Raw genomic sequence first — 17,456 nt, forward strand, 5'->3', positions numbered from 1 at the left:
CTGCCAAAGCTGCTGGTGATCCACTCTCCCTATATCCCTCTAGCCATGGCTCCTCGGGCCACCCTGAGGCTAAAACCAAGGACTCAAGTGAGCTGGGTGCTGCTCCCAGACATGGCCCCTTCCTGTCAGTCTTCTGGGCTGTCTTCAATAGGAGGTTTATTTCTCTCTGTCACTTTGTGGATTCCGTAGCCCTAAAGTTTGTTTAGAGTCATTTTTATAGGTATTTGAGGTGATTATAGGAGGAGCACAAGTAGTCTTGCTGCTTCTATGCTGCTATCTAATGCTAATGATTTTTAATGAAATTATTAGTTCTGCCCTCTATTTCTTCCCCATTGGAAGTCACTTAGTTTGGACCTCCTCTCTTCTGCCACACATGGGCAAAGATATCACATGTTGTTGTCATGTCCTCTGTACAGATTCTGAACTTCCAGCAGGCCCTGGGAAGAACTGGCCAGCTGGGACAGTTCAGAGATGGGAAGTGAGCAACTATAGGTTTGGTTCTTCCAAGATTGGGTAGAGCTGACATTTGCAAACTCAAGGCACAAGATTGAGCATAGGATGATTTCTTTTTGGAAAGACCTGATGTTAAGCATTCATTTGGCTAGTGACAAGTCCTAATCAAAATTGTGGGACTTTTTTTGTTTGTTTTAGCTATCCTTACTCCTCTTTCAGAACCCTCCTCCCTTAGGCTTTGGGGTCTCTTAACACAGGATCCCTCACTTTAGAGCCTCACCTAGACTTACTCTTTCTTTTTTCTCTATTAAACACATTTTCACATTAGTCATGTTGCATAGAAAAATTCTAACAAATGGGAAAAATCATGAGAAAGAAAAAATGAAAAAAAGAAAATAGTCTTGTTTCATTCTGCATTTTGACTCCATAGTTCTTTCTCTGCATTTGACTGGCATTTTCCATAATTTGTCCTTTGGAATTGTTTTAGATCCTTGCATTGCTGAGAAGGGCTAAGTCTATCAAAATCAGTTCTCACGCACTGTGGCTGTTACTGTGTACAATGTTTTCCTGGTTCTGCTCCCCTCATTCAGCATCAGTTCATATAAGTCTCTCCAGGTTTCTCTGAAGTCCATCTGTTCATCTTTTCTTGTAGCACAATAGTATTATATGCCACAACTTGTTTAGTCATTCCCCAACTGATGAGCATCCCCTCAATTTCCAATCCTTGGCCAGCACAAAAAGAAGGGCTATGAATATTTTTTATATGTGGGTCCTTTTCCCATTCTTATGATCCCTTTAGGATACAGCCCTTGAAGTGTTATAGGCTTACTCTTTCTAAAGAACATGCTGTGAGTCAAATTTTTCCCTTTTTTTCTTTTTCTACACCTGTCTTCCAATCTAACAGAACCTTGATCCCTGTTGTCTAATCTGAAAAATTTATCCACAAAAAAGTATTACTTGACTATCAATGATTAATATATTCACTCTGGCAAGTAAACAAAATGAAATATGTCTATCTTTATCTCTATAACTCTCTCCATCTCTATAGTTCTTTAAATCACTATCTCTGCAAAGATGATTTACAGATATAGATAGACAGATAGACATATCCACCCTACTCTAACTCCTGAGTTTCAGTCCCTTCTCACCAACTGCCTATGGAACATTTCAAACTGAATGTCTCATAGTCATGAATAGTCATTCATATACATGAATGTCTCATGTTAAACTCAATAGATTCATTATATGGGCTCGTTATCTTCCTTCCCCAAAACACTCCTCTTCTAAACTTCATACTGCCATTGAAGGCACCACATAACATTCATATAATCTTCAACTCTATACTTGACCTCCATCACCCATCCAAATCAGGTGTAATATCTTTTAATTTCTTATTCCATAACATTCTATAGATTTTCTTCCTTCTATGCTCTTATCTAGCCTCATTCAGGCATTCATTCCCTTGCATTTGGAATGTCTGAGCAGCCCCCTAATTGGTCTTTTTGCCTCAAATCTCTCTTCCCATCTAGCTTTTTAAAAATCTAGTCCATCACATTTTCCTTAATTTTTATTATCAAATTCAGTTTATTTGTGCTTTAGTATGCTTCACACTATTCTTTTAGGACCATGCCATGTTTTTGTATCCATTCTGTCACCTTTTTCCTTCCACCTTCTGTATATGTCTTTTTAAAATATAAGTTAATTGATGAATTCTTCTTGTATTCCTGTCTATCTCTTCAATTCCATCTCTTTTGCCCTCATTGTCAGGGTAGATGTTTTTTGTGTCTTAAGAATTTTATCCCTTCTAAGCTGACTTCCTATTTAGTCCATGTTCTTGTTTGTTGTTGAGTCATTTTAGTCCATGGGATCCTCTTTGAACCCCCTGAAACATGCTTTCCTCAAACCTAGGGTGCACATAAGACATAAGTTCCATGAGAAAGTGGTCATTTTTCCATAAGGGGCCTATCACTTCCATTGAAGCTACTACTTGGCAAGATTCAAGTCCAGAATAGAATTTCCCTTTCTTGGTTCTTCCACTTGTTGAAAAATAAGATTATCATTAATGTAAATGAAGAAATAATTAGAAGCACTTCTTTGAGGAGAGACAGAGACAGAGATACTCTAGCAACTGTCTGAATAATTGAAATCACCCTTCACCTCTTAACCTCTAGATGTGATATATTTTTTGACTCCTCATATCTATTTCCTTCTTCTATACAGGTGATCTTTAGTATGATCTTCCTCCTTTGGTACTCATCTGCTCTCTGACATGCTTCCTCCCCTCAGTTCCTGGATTTTCTTAGATAAGTTTATCAACTTAATATAAAATATGATGCCCCCCATCACCCTTCCTTTTACTTATACAGATTCTTTTGAATATGATGTAACCACCATTGTCCAATCATTATTCTCATTCTACCTTTTTCCAGTGATATCTATGGTGCAAAATTAGTTTTATCTTTCAGTAAGGACCTCTGGACTTCATCTTACTTGGGAGTTTTGCTCTATGCATTTGTGAATGCACGTCTAAGATCATGGGTTTTACTACTGGTGCTTTCTTTCTTTGACTTTTATTTGTTCCTGTAAATTTTAATGCATCCCAACTGCAAATATTCTTTATATAGTTTAGATATAGTACCTAGTAGATTTAGTAACTAGTTTGGGGGTTTTATGTAAGCAATTTTATTCATTACCCTTTTCTTTCTTTTTCTTTTCTTTAAGTTTTATTGATACTTTTTGTTTTTTATATCATGCTCATTTCTGGAAATATACCTCTCCTTCACCCCACTGAACCTTCCTTTGTAACAGAGAAAATTGCTTAAATAAAAACATCTAATGCAGTGCTTGCAGCTAACATGTATACAACATAATTCTATAGTTCTTATCCTCTGTCATGAGGAGAGAGCTGCTTTATTGTCTGTTCTACAGGACCATTGTTGTTTCTTCAGTGACTCAGAGTTTGACTTCTCAGAGGCCTTTCCATATATTTTACTTAAGTTTTTTGTATGTTGTTTTTGTAATTCTGTTGATTTCATCCTGTATAAATTTATATAAACCTTCTCATATTCTCTGAATTCTTCATATTTGTCAGTTTTAAACTTTATGTGTTGTTACTTTTGTAAACACAATTTTTTCATCTATTCCCTAACTTATGGATATCTACTGTTTCCAATTATTTGCTACAACAGAAACTATTGCTAATAATATTTTGATACATATTGAACCATATTGGCTCCTATCTCTTTGGTATATTCCCTTCCTTTTTACTGTAATATTTAATTAATTTTTTAAGAATCTAGGCAAATACCATCTTATCAGTCCTTCCTGGCTGAACTCCATCCCTGGTCAGTAGTCTATCATTTTTATATTTTAAACTGTGCTCCAGAAATCCAAATCCCTCACTCCTAAAAAATGAAGGAGGAATAATGAAAATTTACTGGGGACTCTATCTTGGCATGCAAGTATTTAACCATCCAATACCATTTTCACCTAGCCAGCAGAATCACAGTGGTTGGGGAGAAATTGATCCCTCTAGCTGTTCTTACACATGACTATAATCACATATAATAAGACTTCTAGGATACCACTTTGAACATGTTATTTCCTTTCTCAAAAACATGGAATTATTTCTTACTGCTTATTGGGTAAAGTTGAAACCTTTTAGCCCAGCATTCAATGCCCTCCCAAAGTAAGCATCTATCTACAGGTCTTTTTAACTTCTTTCTGTTTTCTCTGTCTCTCTGTCCCTCTCTGTCTCTCTCTGTCTCTCTCTGTCTCTGACTCTGTCTCTGTCTCTCTCTGTATCTCTCTCCATCTCTCTGTCCCCCTTTCTTTCTGTGTCTCTTTCCTATTATACAGTAGACTTTTCAAGATTTGGGACTATCTTTCTTTTTTCATATGTGTATCCCCAATGCTTAGTACATTACCCGGCACATAGAAGCTATTTAAGGAATGTTTGTTGACTACTAACTTTTGACTACTTTCCACTACTGCTCTGCACAAACTGTATTTTAGCCAGTATAATCTATTTGGAATCACGGCAATGTACTTTGTACTTTCATTTGAGCCAATGTTTGACTCTTCCCTCTACCTAAAATATCCCCCTCTGCCATTTTTGCCCATAGAAATCCAACTTGTCAATCAAATCCCACCACAAATTCCTTCTCTTCCATGAAAGCTTTCATAATCAATCTGATTTCTTCCTCCTCTGAACTCCTATGGCACTGACTCTATGTTTTCATCCACATGACAGTTAACATATAATTCTTTGTTTTGTAGTTAAATATGTACAAGGAGACTTAGGGGGACACAATAGTTATCATCAATCATTTTCAGAGTTATAATGAAGAAGAGATGGATTAAATTTGCTTTAATTGGCTCCACAAGATATAAGTATGAGTGTTGAAGAGGCAAATTATAACTCAATACAAGAAAAAAAAACTTCCTCACTAAGCTCTTCCACAATGTGTTGTATTGCCTTAGGAGGGAGTTGATTCAAACAGAATGGATGGCCATTTGTTAGGGATGACATAAAGGGTATATTGCTCAGGTGGTGATGTCTCTAATTAGATGGTAAGGCCCAGAAGGATGGTGAATATATGCTGAGCACTATAGACATACATTACAGTGCTCAATGTGTAGAGATTGGATAAGAACTGAATTTGTGACTTCATTAGTATAAGAATCTGTCAGATGAAGAAACTCTCACTACCAATGTTGATTTACACCTTCCCCATAAAATGAAGTGTTAAAGTAGTGCCTACATGGCTGAGAGGTTAACTGACTCACCCAGTGGGGCCAAACAGTAGAGCATGTGTCCAAGATGGAACTTGAACCCAGGTGTCAGAGGCATGACTCTAATATCAGCACTCAGTTCCAATTTAACATTGGGGGGGGGGTGGCTAGGTGGTGCAGTGAATAGATAACTGGCCCTGGAGTCAGGAGGACCTGAGTTCAAGTCCTGCCTCAGACACTTAACACACACACAAAAAAAACTAGCCATGTGACCTTGGCTAAGTCACTTAACCCCAATTGCCCTAAAATATTTAACACTGGGATGAAATGAAGTTACTGAACACTTAACAAAGGAAGCTTACCTAGCCCCAAACACACCAATAATGTGTTCTGAGGCCACAGTGGTAGTTTCTCTACTCTTAGTCTCCCAATCTGCATATGCAAACATATCAGATCATCGTGGAAGGGTAATTTATGTGGCCTTCAGAAATCCTCCAAATCTGAGTTGTGAGCTTATCCAACTATACTGAGGAGCAATTTGAACTATGCCAAAAGGGCTATAAAAATGTGCATACCCAGCAACGTGGCTTCTAGGGTTGGCATCCCAAAGAGATCATAAAAATGGGGGGAAAGACCCATGTGTACAAAAATATTTATAGCAGCTCTTTTAGTGGTGGCCAAGAACTGGAAATTGAGCGCATGTTTTTCAATTGGGGAATGACTGAACAAGTTGTGGTATACAAAGGTAATGAAAGACTATTGTGCTATAAGAAATGACGAACATTCAGAAAATCCTGGAAATACTTCTATGAACTGATGCTGACTGAAGTGAGAAGAAGCAGGAGAACATTGTGCGCAGAAATAACCACAGTGTGCAATGAGTGATTTTGATAGACTTAGCCCTTCTCAGAAATGCAAGGATCTAAAACAATTGCAAAGGACTCATGATGGAAAATGCCATCCACATCCAGAGAAACAATTATGGAGTCAGAATGCAGAATGAAGCAGACTATTTTCTTTTTTGCTTTATTTTCTTTCTCATGGTTCTCTCATTCATTATATCTCCTCTATGCAACATGACTAATGTGAAAATGTGTTTCATAAGAATGTATATGTAGAGCCTATATCAGATTGCATGCCATCTTGGGGGGGGGAATTTAAAATTATGGAAGTGAACGTTGAAAATTAAAAATAAATAGATTGAAAAAAAGGAATCCACCAAATCTGAGGGGTCTAGTTTCTATGGAGTTGGGATTTTAATGCTGCTGGATGAGCAGGAAGCTGCAATAGGGAAGTCAGGCTCAATCAAATCCCATGGACAGCTTTGTCATTGCCTACTTTTTGTTGGATGGAGATGGAGAGAAGGTGACTGTCAAGAAAAGAAGCTGGAGCCAAACATATATGCCAATCAAGTACTAAGGGTAGTTTTATTTTCTTTGAGTTATGGCCTCTTCATATTATGGGTTGGGAAAAAGATACTTCCTCAGGGAAATGCTAATTCTATGTCACCACGTTTTCCTGGTTTTGAAACTATCGACTTCATAGTACTCTGAGGCAGAGGCTGCTGCAGTCTAGAGGAAAGGGCTATACACCTGAAACCAGGCAAGCTAGGTTCAAATCCTTACTCCTTTGGTCACTAAGTGTATCCTCCTAGACAAGTCTACTAACTTTAGTTACCTCATCTACCAGATTACTAATTTAATTAATAATAATTAGATTATTAATCAAATAGATTACTCAACATATGTTGAATTTCCAGCTTAAGGGTGGGAAAAGAGAAGGAATGGAAAACCATAGTTATGGATATGTATTCATACCTGAAGATAAGAATGACCTAAAAAATCCCTTGGATAATGGATGGGGAAAGTACCACTTACCTGAATTTAACTACTATATATATATATATGTATGTATATATATATATATATATATATATTTGTAGTCATTAACTATATTTATGTTGTTTTTTATATGTGCTTTACATTAGAATGTAAGTTTGTTTCATTTTTTGCACTTGTATCCCCAATGCCTTGCACAACACCTGACAAATAATAACTACATAAGAAATAGTTGTTGACTGATTGAATCATATATCTGAGAGCAATGGGCTATGCCACTTTTGTTTTTTGCCTCTGTATACATTCTCTTGTTTGTTCATATATAGTCAACGAAGTCGCCCTTGGAGGACCTCATATTCTTCGTTCCACTGAGAATGAGTATTCTTTCTAACCACAAATTTTCAGACTTTATTGAGACTCATCAGAAGATACAGGGATCAAGGATACATGATGTAAAATCAGACCCAAGAGGAGTTCCAGTCTCTGTAGAATTTTCTGCACCTCTCTATCCCCCCACAAAAGGACAGAATATCTCAGATTCCAAGAAGAGCAGCATGTGAGGCTTTCACCAGCCACCCTGGTTTTATCCCCCAAAACTGAATGTTAAGTCAGTCCTGGGGGTGTTTTGACAATGGTCCAAGGGGGAAACAGGGTCTATGTGATTTAGGGTTGTATATTTGGACTCCCCTTATCCCCTGAATTACAAGATGGTTTTTCTAGATTTTTCTCCTTTTCAGTTTTCCTTTCATCATCTCATATAGTTAATTTCTTACTATCCTCACCACCCTCCTGGGAGGATTTTCTTATTCCAAATCTATGTACAACAGTTGAATTTTCATGGAGATCACAGCCACACCTGATCAAGGCCCACACACAACAGCTTGTATGGCCCTCAAAGCTCAATTCAAGTAGCACTTTCTCCACAAAACTTTTGGGAATTCCATCTCTCTTACTCTTTCCCTTTTCTAGGTACTTTTAGCTTTTACAGTTATTATCTGCTCTGAGCAAGTACCTCATTACAAACAATGCTGTGGTTAATTCTTACAGGACCAAGCTATGCTTTTGACATTCTCTAGTAAATGCTCTGGATTCTGTCTTCTAATGAATAACTACTATGTACATAGCACCCATTATGTGATGGGCATTTTACTCATTTGATCCTCACAACAACTCTGGGAAATAGGCATTATTGTTATCTTCAGTTTATAATTGAGGGAAATAAGGCAAAAAGAAGTTAAATGACTTGCCCAAGGTCACACAGCTAATAAATATCTGAGACTGGATTTGAACTCAAGTCTTCCTGATTCCCCCCAATGCACTACTTAATAACTGTGTATATATTCTATAATTTTGTGCTCTATCACAACAGTTTACAATGTTATTATAAGCAATACTTTGCTAAAAACTAAGCAGATGTCAATCATTTGGAGAATAGCTAAAAAAATTGTGGTGTATCAATATAACAGAATATTATTGTGCTGGAAGAAATGACAATTATAATGAATATAAAGAAGCTCTTGAGGACTTCCAAGGACTTCTTCACTCTGTTGCCAAATGAATCAAGCAGAGCTAAGCAAACAGCAGTCATAATGACTACTGTAATGTATTTGGAAATAAAAACTACAAAACAATTGAAAATGAATGTTGAAAAATTACTAATAAATAAGCCTACCTCGAACAGATCTGAGAAAACACCTCTCTGTCTCTGTCTCTCTCTTTCTCTCTCTCTTTCTTCCTCTCCCTCTCGCTGTCTCTCTCTGTCTCTGTCTCTCTCTCTCTCTCTCTGTCTCTGTCTCTCTCTCTCTCTCTGTCTCTGTCTCTGTCTCTCTCTCTGTTTATCTCTCTCTCTCCCTCTATCTATCTCTCCCCCCCACATACACACATTCCTTTGCAATGGATGGGGGGTGAGTCCATGGATGTAGAACATTGCATATATTATCAGTTTTTTCCATGTATGAATCAGTTTTATGTTTTTTATTCCTCCTTTTAAATAAATTCCTTGCTATATGGTATGTGTTTTTTTCTGGGAGGACAGAGGAAGGAAAAGTGATATAGGGGGAAATTTACCCAATAGAAAACAAAATATCCATAAATAATTATTTTTGAAATAACACTATTATAAAAACATCACAAAATGTTGCATTTGTTTATGCCTCATTTTTTATTCATTTTATAAAGTCTTGTAGTTAAGTTTCCTCCACCTGCCTAACTTCTTCAGCCTCACCTTAGGCTAGGTTTTACTTCATTCACTTTATAATTAAAAAGACAATTAAAACAACCAAATAACCAGGAGGTTTGACCTCCCATAGTTCTGAGTTCTTCATGATCTGATCTGTGCTATATTGAAGTGGGAAAAGTGATATCTAGCATGTGAAGTTGAGTTTTAGATGTGAAAAAAGGTTTTGATTTGATTACAGGAAAACCTGTGAAAAATCAGTCTTGTAACTTCTGTTTACACTGTAAATGGCATTTGTGTACATCCTAACAGTAAATAAAGCCAATGCTAACTGCTAACACTTCAAAATACCATAAGTCTATTAAAAAAACACTGATGCCAAGTTGAGATATTGTATTTAACTGAGATGGGAAATGCCAATGATATGGTACTTTTGCTTATAGTTATATTTATTATGTGGGTAACTTTAGCTCTCCCCTTTTGTTGTTCTGTCATTTTCAGCCATACCCAACTCTTTGTGACCCCATTTGGAATTTTCTTGGCAAAGAAACTGAAATGGTTTGACATTTCCTTTTCCAACTCATTTTGTAGATGAGGAAACTGAGGCAAATAGGGTTAAGTGACTTGCCCAGGTTCATACAGACAGTAAGTGTCTGAGGCCAGATTTGAACTCAGGAAGATGAGTCCTTCTGACTCCAGGTCTGGTATTCTATTCACTGAGTCACCTAGCTACCTTAGTTCTCCCTGTGGGTGGGTGTTTAATCTCCTAACTGCAAAACACACTCATTTGAACTTACTACTAGGCATATCAGATACAGAAAAGGAAATAGTTATAGACAGCCCTCCTCACACTCTTTCCCTTCTTAGTGATTTTGGTTCCCCCCCAAAAAAATTCACACCACAAAGAAATGAAATCTTAGCATACTGTTATTCTGGGTCCCAGGGCCCAAGGTCCTTTGCCATTTCTCCAGGGTCATTTGCTCTGTCCTAAAGTGGCTTTTTCCTGCATTTGTATTTTCCCCTGCCTTTTAACCACTGCCATGATATCACATGTTTTGAAATGCCCATTTTTCCAGAGCTATTTCTGGCTACTCATCTTTCAGCCATGGCCCCCTCCTATTGCACCTGACTCACCCTATTCCTACATACATACAGCTCCCAGAAGACTTGTTCACCCAATGATCTTTTTCTCTTATCCAGCTAATACATTCCATTCTAGAATCTAGTACTCCCAGTTCTTGTCTTAGTGAGCAAACTGAGCGTCATCTAATCTCCTTTTGATGATTCTATTGATGACCTCCAATTCTGAACATCAATTTTTGCTTCATATTATCCCATTGTAGGTGTAGGCAATTGGACATATGTACTGTGTAGCCTGATATCAGATTGTTTTTATCAGATGTAGTGTGCAGTAGGTAGGGAGGTAGCTGTGATTCAGGAAAACCTATATTTGATTCCCACCCTGAGATGCTTGCTAGCTATGGAACATTGACAAATACTCTGAGTTGCCTCAGAAACTTCAGCTGCCTCATCAATAAAATGGGAAAAATACCTCTGGTATTTATGAAACTCACATATATAAAGAACTTTGCCAATCTTACCGTACTATGTAAATATCAGTTATTCTTTCTTCTCGTTTGCGATTTGTCTTGGTTCAGACTTGTAAGAGCATGGACCTGAACATAGTGGACTTTAATTTGAATCCCAGATTTGCTACTTGCTACGGTGGTGTGACTTTAGGCAGGTCACTTGCCATCTCTAGGTCTTGATTTCCTAATTGCATAAAAGAGGGAGATAGACTAAATGGTCCCTGGCTTCCCTTTCAGTTCTAGACCTCTTACCATACTTCATAAATGTAGGGAACTAGTTTTTAAGGAAACTGTCTTCATTAATGCAGATTGACCAGTCATCTGCACTTTAGATTCTAAGACAGTCACCAAAAGACACTAAGATGTAAGTGACATGTTTCATGGTTACTCACAGCTGGCAAGAGTCAGATGCAGGATTTGAACTATGGTCTAATTGACTCTAAGGCCAGTCTTTTATCCACTGCCCCATTTAGCTTCTGTATCATTTGCACATTATTCAGAAAAGTGAAGAATTCCAAATGGAAAGGTGGATGCATTTGAGTGTTCCCATTAAGGAAATATTTTATTTATTTAACAAAACAACAACAGTCAACAAGCAATTATTAATTACTTACTAGGGATCAAACACTTGTTTGTTCTAAGCAAATGTGAACACAAGCAAAAAGAAAGACAGTTCTTATCCTCAAGGAACTTACATTCTAATGAGAGGGGGTGGAAACAATATATAACTGGAAGTTGAAAATAGGTGCTGAGCGGCGCAGGTCACAAAGGAGAGGTATGCAGTAAAGCTTGGTGAAAAATGAAGATATACTTGCCCTAAGTATCATCCTTAAATAAAGGTTCCAAGAGGAGCCATCCAGAGGGAGGGGCTGCAGAGGTAGAGTGTACCTGAGGTGTGTGAATTCCGGGGCAGTAGTGATCTTCCCAGATAAAGAGTTTTCCCATGCCAGGTGGAGAAGTCCAGATACAGTGTCTTTGGTGAATCCAATTTCCAGATAGCCATTTACCTATGATCAGGAAAAAAAAGCAAATACAAAAGAGACATAGGAAACAGATGTGCCATGCAATTACAGATAAATGGTGTTTGGGTGGGAAGATGAGGCAGCTACTGTTCCCCTCCATCCACTCCTGGCTCTCAGTTTCCTCCCTTTCCTAAGTGCAATCAGGTCCACTTTAGTCTCTACTGAATCATTGGTCTTTCTAAGTCCTTAGCCAGCTAGAAGACTCTTCATCAACATACTACTAACTGAGTCACCATGACAAAAACTAGCATGACCTTCCATGTTTTCCTTGAAAGCATGAAGAAAGCATTGCACATATTCTCTATGATCCAACTGGGAGGGTAAATACAATCATGGTCAAAGGACTGGGCCCCATTGTCTAGTCTCCCCCATTAAGTATTTATTTGCTTTTTTCTCCCATTATTGTCACTTTCCAATGACTCTCCACCCCTGCCATTTATCCCTCCTTTATAACAAATAAGTACAATAAAACAAATGGACCCATTGACCATGTCTATGAATGTATGACTCATTCTGCATCTGTGATAAAACACCTCTCTGCTGAGAGATGGGAGGCATGCATCCCTATATATCTCCTAAAATCACTATCTGCCTGATTTCCTGAAAGACACAAACAGCTGATTGCAGCTGGTCCAAAGGTGTCCAGCCAAAGTGGGCACAGCCAGGCTTGGGGGAGATCCAGGATGCTCTGAGGATGTGAGTTAAGCCCATATATCTGGCAGCCACCCTCAAAGTCTTGACTAATACAGCTATGAGATACATATATTTAAAAAATAAATACATAATATAATAGATAAGCATAGTCTAACATAAATTATATTAGAATGTGACTAAATGTTCAAAACAAGTCAAACAGAATATTTTGAGAGGCAAAGGATCACAATTCACTAGCAAATAAGAAAAGACATCATGGAGAAGTGGGGAGAAAACCTGAGCTGAGACTGTATAGAGGTTAAGAAGGCTTTAACCTGAATTGGAAACCAAGGTGATGCCCTTCAATTGGGGAATGGCTAAATAAGTTGTGTTATATGAATGTAATGGAATATTATTGTGCTATAAGAAATGAGGAGCAGACAGACTTCATAATAACCTAGAGGGAATTATATAAACTGATGCTGAGTGAGGAGAGCAGAACCAGTAGAACATTGTTCACAATTACAGACACATCGTATCTGTGATGAGTAACTTTGATAGACAGGGCTCCTCTCAGCAATGCAAGACTGAGACCGTAAGACAACTCCAAAAGACTCATGATGGAAAAGGATATCCACATCCAGAGAAAATAACTTCAGAGTCTGAATGCAGATTAAAGCAGACTAGTTGCTCTCTCTCTTTTTGCTTTGTTTTATTTCTTTTTTCTTGTTGTTCTTTCCATTGGTTATAATCCTTTACAACCTGACTAATGGTTGACGTTAAGGTATCTATAGAAACTATATTGATCGCATGCTGCCATGGGTAGGGAGGAGGGAGGAGAGAGGGGGGAGAAAATTTGGACCTCAAGGAATTGTGGAACTGAATGTTGTAAATTAAAAGTAAATAAATATTTTTAAAGAAGTTTTAATCAAAGTGGAGGATGGGAGCAGAGGGAGGATAAGGAAGAATACAGTATGGTGGTGGTGGAGAATCTGGTTGAACTCTAGGACTAGTCTTAGAAGTGTTGTATTACTTTCCTGAGAAAATACAGTTTAGAAGTACTATAATATATACTAGGACGCAGGCTCCATTCTTCTGATTCTAAACCCTCTACTCTCAGGGTGCTGCACGTGTTTGGAGTGTGGATGTTCTTTGTGTGTCTTTTTGTTGAGGGTACCATTATTTATCTTGTATAGTGACTAGGATGCTGGATTTATAGTCAGGAATACTGGTTTAAATCCTACCTTTTAATCCTTACTTGCTACTTGAACACTGACAATTCAACTGAACACTGAGTCTCAGTTTCCTCATTTGTAAAATGGGAATAATAATGTCTATATTACCTACGTCTCATGATCAAAAGAAATAATGTTTATAAAACACTTTGCAAATTTAAGAATAATATATAAATGTCAGTTGTTATTGTTGTTTTCCTAGGTGTGAATAACTGAGTAATTGGGTGGGGGCAGGGGGATGTGCCCACTAGGGAGGAGAGACCAAGAGGTTGAATTTAGGACAGACATCTAAAACAACCACCTAATTTTTACTCACATATGAAATTTCAATACTTCAGAAAAAATAGAACACAAGAAGATCTGAGTTTGAATTCCAACTCTGATACTTGCTAGCTTTGTAGCTCTGAGCAAGTCATTTAATAATAGCACTATCTAACATTTATGTAGAGGTTTAAGTTCACAAAGTACTTTAAAAATGTGATCTCATTTTATCCTTACATCAACTTGAGGAGGTAAGTGCTATTATTATGCTCATATTACAGATGAGGAAACTCAGGCAAGTAGAGATTAAGGGATTTGCCAAGGGTTACACAGTCAGTGTTTGAGGCAAGATTTGTATTCAGATTTTACTGTCTGAACTTCACTTTCTTCACTTGGAAAATGGGAAAATAATATGAAATCAATCTGCCTTATAGGACCATTTTGAAGAAAGTACTCTGCAAATTTTATGTGTACTATTTAAACATGAGCTATACAAGACTCATTGGAAAAGACCCTTATGTTGGGAAAGATAGAAGGCAAAAGGCAAAGGGGATGGCAGTGGATAAGATGAAAGGATAGTATCATGAAAGGCAATGAACCTGAGCTTGGACAGACCTCAAGAACTAGTGGAGGATAGAAGGATCTGGTATGCTACGGTTCATGGGATCACTAAGTCAGACATGTGTGATCCACTGAACAACAGCAAATATAGATTTGTTTTATATTTTCAGATTGTTATCATGAATATGTTAATGTATAATATAACATAATATGTAATATAATCATATAATCATATTCAGATTATCACAAATAAATCTGCCATCCCATGCAGTCTGGCAGAGCATATGGGGAGCTGGCAATACACTCAGGAAGACCTGGGCTCTTCTGCAAAACTCTCACACTTAGTGATTGTGTGACTCTACACAAGTTCCCCACCTCTTAGAGCTCAAAACGAATATCTAAGATGAGAAATTGATGAACAAGTAAATTACAATGGTGGAATGTCTTCCCGAGAAATTCTTTGTATTAAAGAAATCACAGGGTTGGGGTCCTAAAACAGAATCCTAAACTTAGTCTTTCCCCTAAAATACGCACTTTCTAAATCCAGTTTCTATTTTACAGATCCTGTAACCACTATGACAACGACCAAGCAATCCACACCTATAGTTACCACATCTTCATCTCCATCTCTATCAACTGGTAATGTCTTTTTTATTATTATTAATTTAATTTTTTTTCATAACTTCACTTTTTCTCTCCCTTCCCCAACTGATAAGGCAAAAAAAAAAAAAACCCTCCTGTTTCAAACATGCATGGTCAAGCAAAACAAATTCCTGCCATTAGCAATGTCCAAATTTCGCTGTAAATAGACAGATAGATGCAAACACACACATACACACACACACACACACACACACACAGGCAAATCATGACTCCAGTTTGAGTTCATCGCTGAAGAACAATTTATACAATAACTTCAATACTGTGAAAATATACAACTTTAAAAAGCTTAGGAACTCTGATCAAAGTAATGACAACCACATTTTCAGAGAATTCAAAATGAAACATGTTATTGAGCTCTTTGAAAGACCCTCAATGTCATTGAATGTCCATATAATCACCTGAAGGATTATACTCAGTTTTGATGGGTAGGTGATTCTTGTTTGTAATCTTAGTTTTTTGCCCTCCAGAATATCCTATTCCAAGTCTTTCAATCCTTTAATATAGAAAATACTAAATGTTGTGTTATCTTGACTCTGACTCCATGATATTTGAATTGTTTCTTTTTAGCTGCTTGCAATATTTTCTACTTGAATTGGGTGCTCTGGAATTTGGCTGTAACATTCCTAGGAGTTTAAATTTTGGGATCTCTTTCAGGAAGTGATAAGTGGATCCTTTCAATTTCTCTTTTAAACTATAGTTCTAGAATATCAGAAGACTGTTCCTTGATAATTTCTTGAAAGGTGATGTCTAAGCTCTTTTTTTTTTTACCATGGCTTTAAGGTAGTGCAATAATTCTTAAATTATGTTTCCTGGATGTATTTTACAGATCAGCTGTTTCTCCAATGAGTTCTTTTATATTGTCTTGTTTTTTTTTCATTGTTTTGATTTTGTTTTAGTGTTTCTTGATGTCTCATAAAGTCATTAGCTTCCAGTTGCACCTTTCTAATTTGTAAGGAATTATTTTCTTAATTGAGCTTTTGTACCTTTTTCCCATTTGGCCAATTCTGCTTTTTAAGGAGTTATTCTCTTCAGTGGATTTCTGTACTTTTTTTTTTCTATTTGGCCAATGCTTCAAGGCATTTTTCTCTTCACTGAATTTTTGTGCCTCTTTTATAGCTTATCCTATTTTTAAGGTGTTATTTTCTTCCTTAATTTTTGGTGCATCCTTTACCAACCCTTTGCCTATTTTTTCAAGATTTTATTACTTCATTCTAAATTCTCTTCCCAATTTTTCCTCTACGTTACTAACTTGAATTTAAAAAATCCTTTTTGAGCTTGTCCATGACCTGAGACCAATTCATATTGTTCTTTGAAACTTTGAAAGTAGTAGTTTTGACTTTGTTGTCTTCTTCTGAGCTTGTGTTTTGATCTTCCCTGTCACCATAGGGATTTTCTATAATCAAGATCTTTTCTGATGTTTGCTCATTTTTCCAGCCTATTTTTATTTTACTTTTAACTCTTTGCTAAAGTGGGGCTTTGCTTCTGGAGTGGAGGAGCATGGTCCCGCTCCAGGTTTTTGTGCAGAGAGATAATATTCAGAGATAATTCTGGGGACCTGTAAGTTTTAAGTTCTTCCAAGATGGTATGATATAAGGAGAGGTATGTTTACTACTCTCTTGGCCTGTGCCCTGGTCTGTGAGTGATTGCAATCACTATTTTCTTCCCTGGAACTATGAACAGGTTTTCTGCTCCCATGTTGCTCTGGTGTTCTAGAGCTACTCCTCACTGTGGGACTGAGACCCAGGACTGCAACCCAGATCCAAGTTAGAGCAATGCAACAGAGTATTACCCTCCAGTCCCAGTGACAGGCCCCTACAATCTCCTTCTGACCAGTTGTCTGATCTCCTTGCCATTAGTGGACTGAGAGGTCTGAAACAGTCACTACTGACACTGAATTTGTCACCCCCAAGGCCTACCGCTGGTTTGCTGGGGCACAGCCTATGCTGGACTGCTCTCCACTCTCACCTTAGTTTCAATAGATCTTTCCTCCCAATCTTCCATGTTGTCTTGGGCTAGAAAACTGTTTCACTAAATCCTTTTTGGGGTTCTACTGATCCAGAAGTTGTTTTTGAGAAATTATTTAAATAGTTTGGAGGGGTTTAGAGGAGAGTTCAGGCAATTCCCTGTCTTTTCTTTGGTGTACTGACCCCACCTCTCTCGTTCAGTTCCTGATAGAGAGATGATGGACCCCAAATGGTAATGTAATGGTTATCATATTCATTTCAAGGCTCACATTAAGAGTTTTGTTCCCCTAAAAGATTCTTTCCATGATAAGTTCATTTCTTTTGGGG

General features: G+C 37.4%; 1 protein-coding gene across 5 annotated transcripts in view; it reads left to right on the forward strand.

The window, feature by feature from the left end:
- The window catches only part of EMCN (endomucin), a 179,638-nt gene that overhangs the window by 61,618 nt on the left and 100,564 nt on the right, over positions 1-17,456 (forward strand). For all 5 annotated transcript variants that reach the window (XM_069093984.1, XM_069093981.1, XM_069093989.1 and 2 more), the window contains exon 2: positions 15,064-15,141. In XM_069093984.1, coding sequence (XP_068950085.1) covers positions 15,064-15,141 — 78 coding nt within the window. The remainder of the gene's footprint in view (positions 1-15,063; positions 15,142-17,456) is intronic.

This window comes from Petaurus breviceps, unplaced genomic scaffold (assembly GCF_028583685.1).
Source record: "Petaurus breviceps papuanus isolate PSGF00001 unplaced genomic scaffold, PetGlider_PUasm1.0 126, whole genome shotgun sequence".
Taxonomy (NCBI): Eukaryota; Metazoa; Chordata; class Mammalia; order Diprotodontia; family Petauridae; genus Petaurus; species Petaurus breviceps.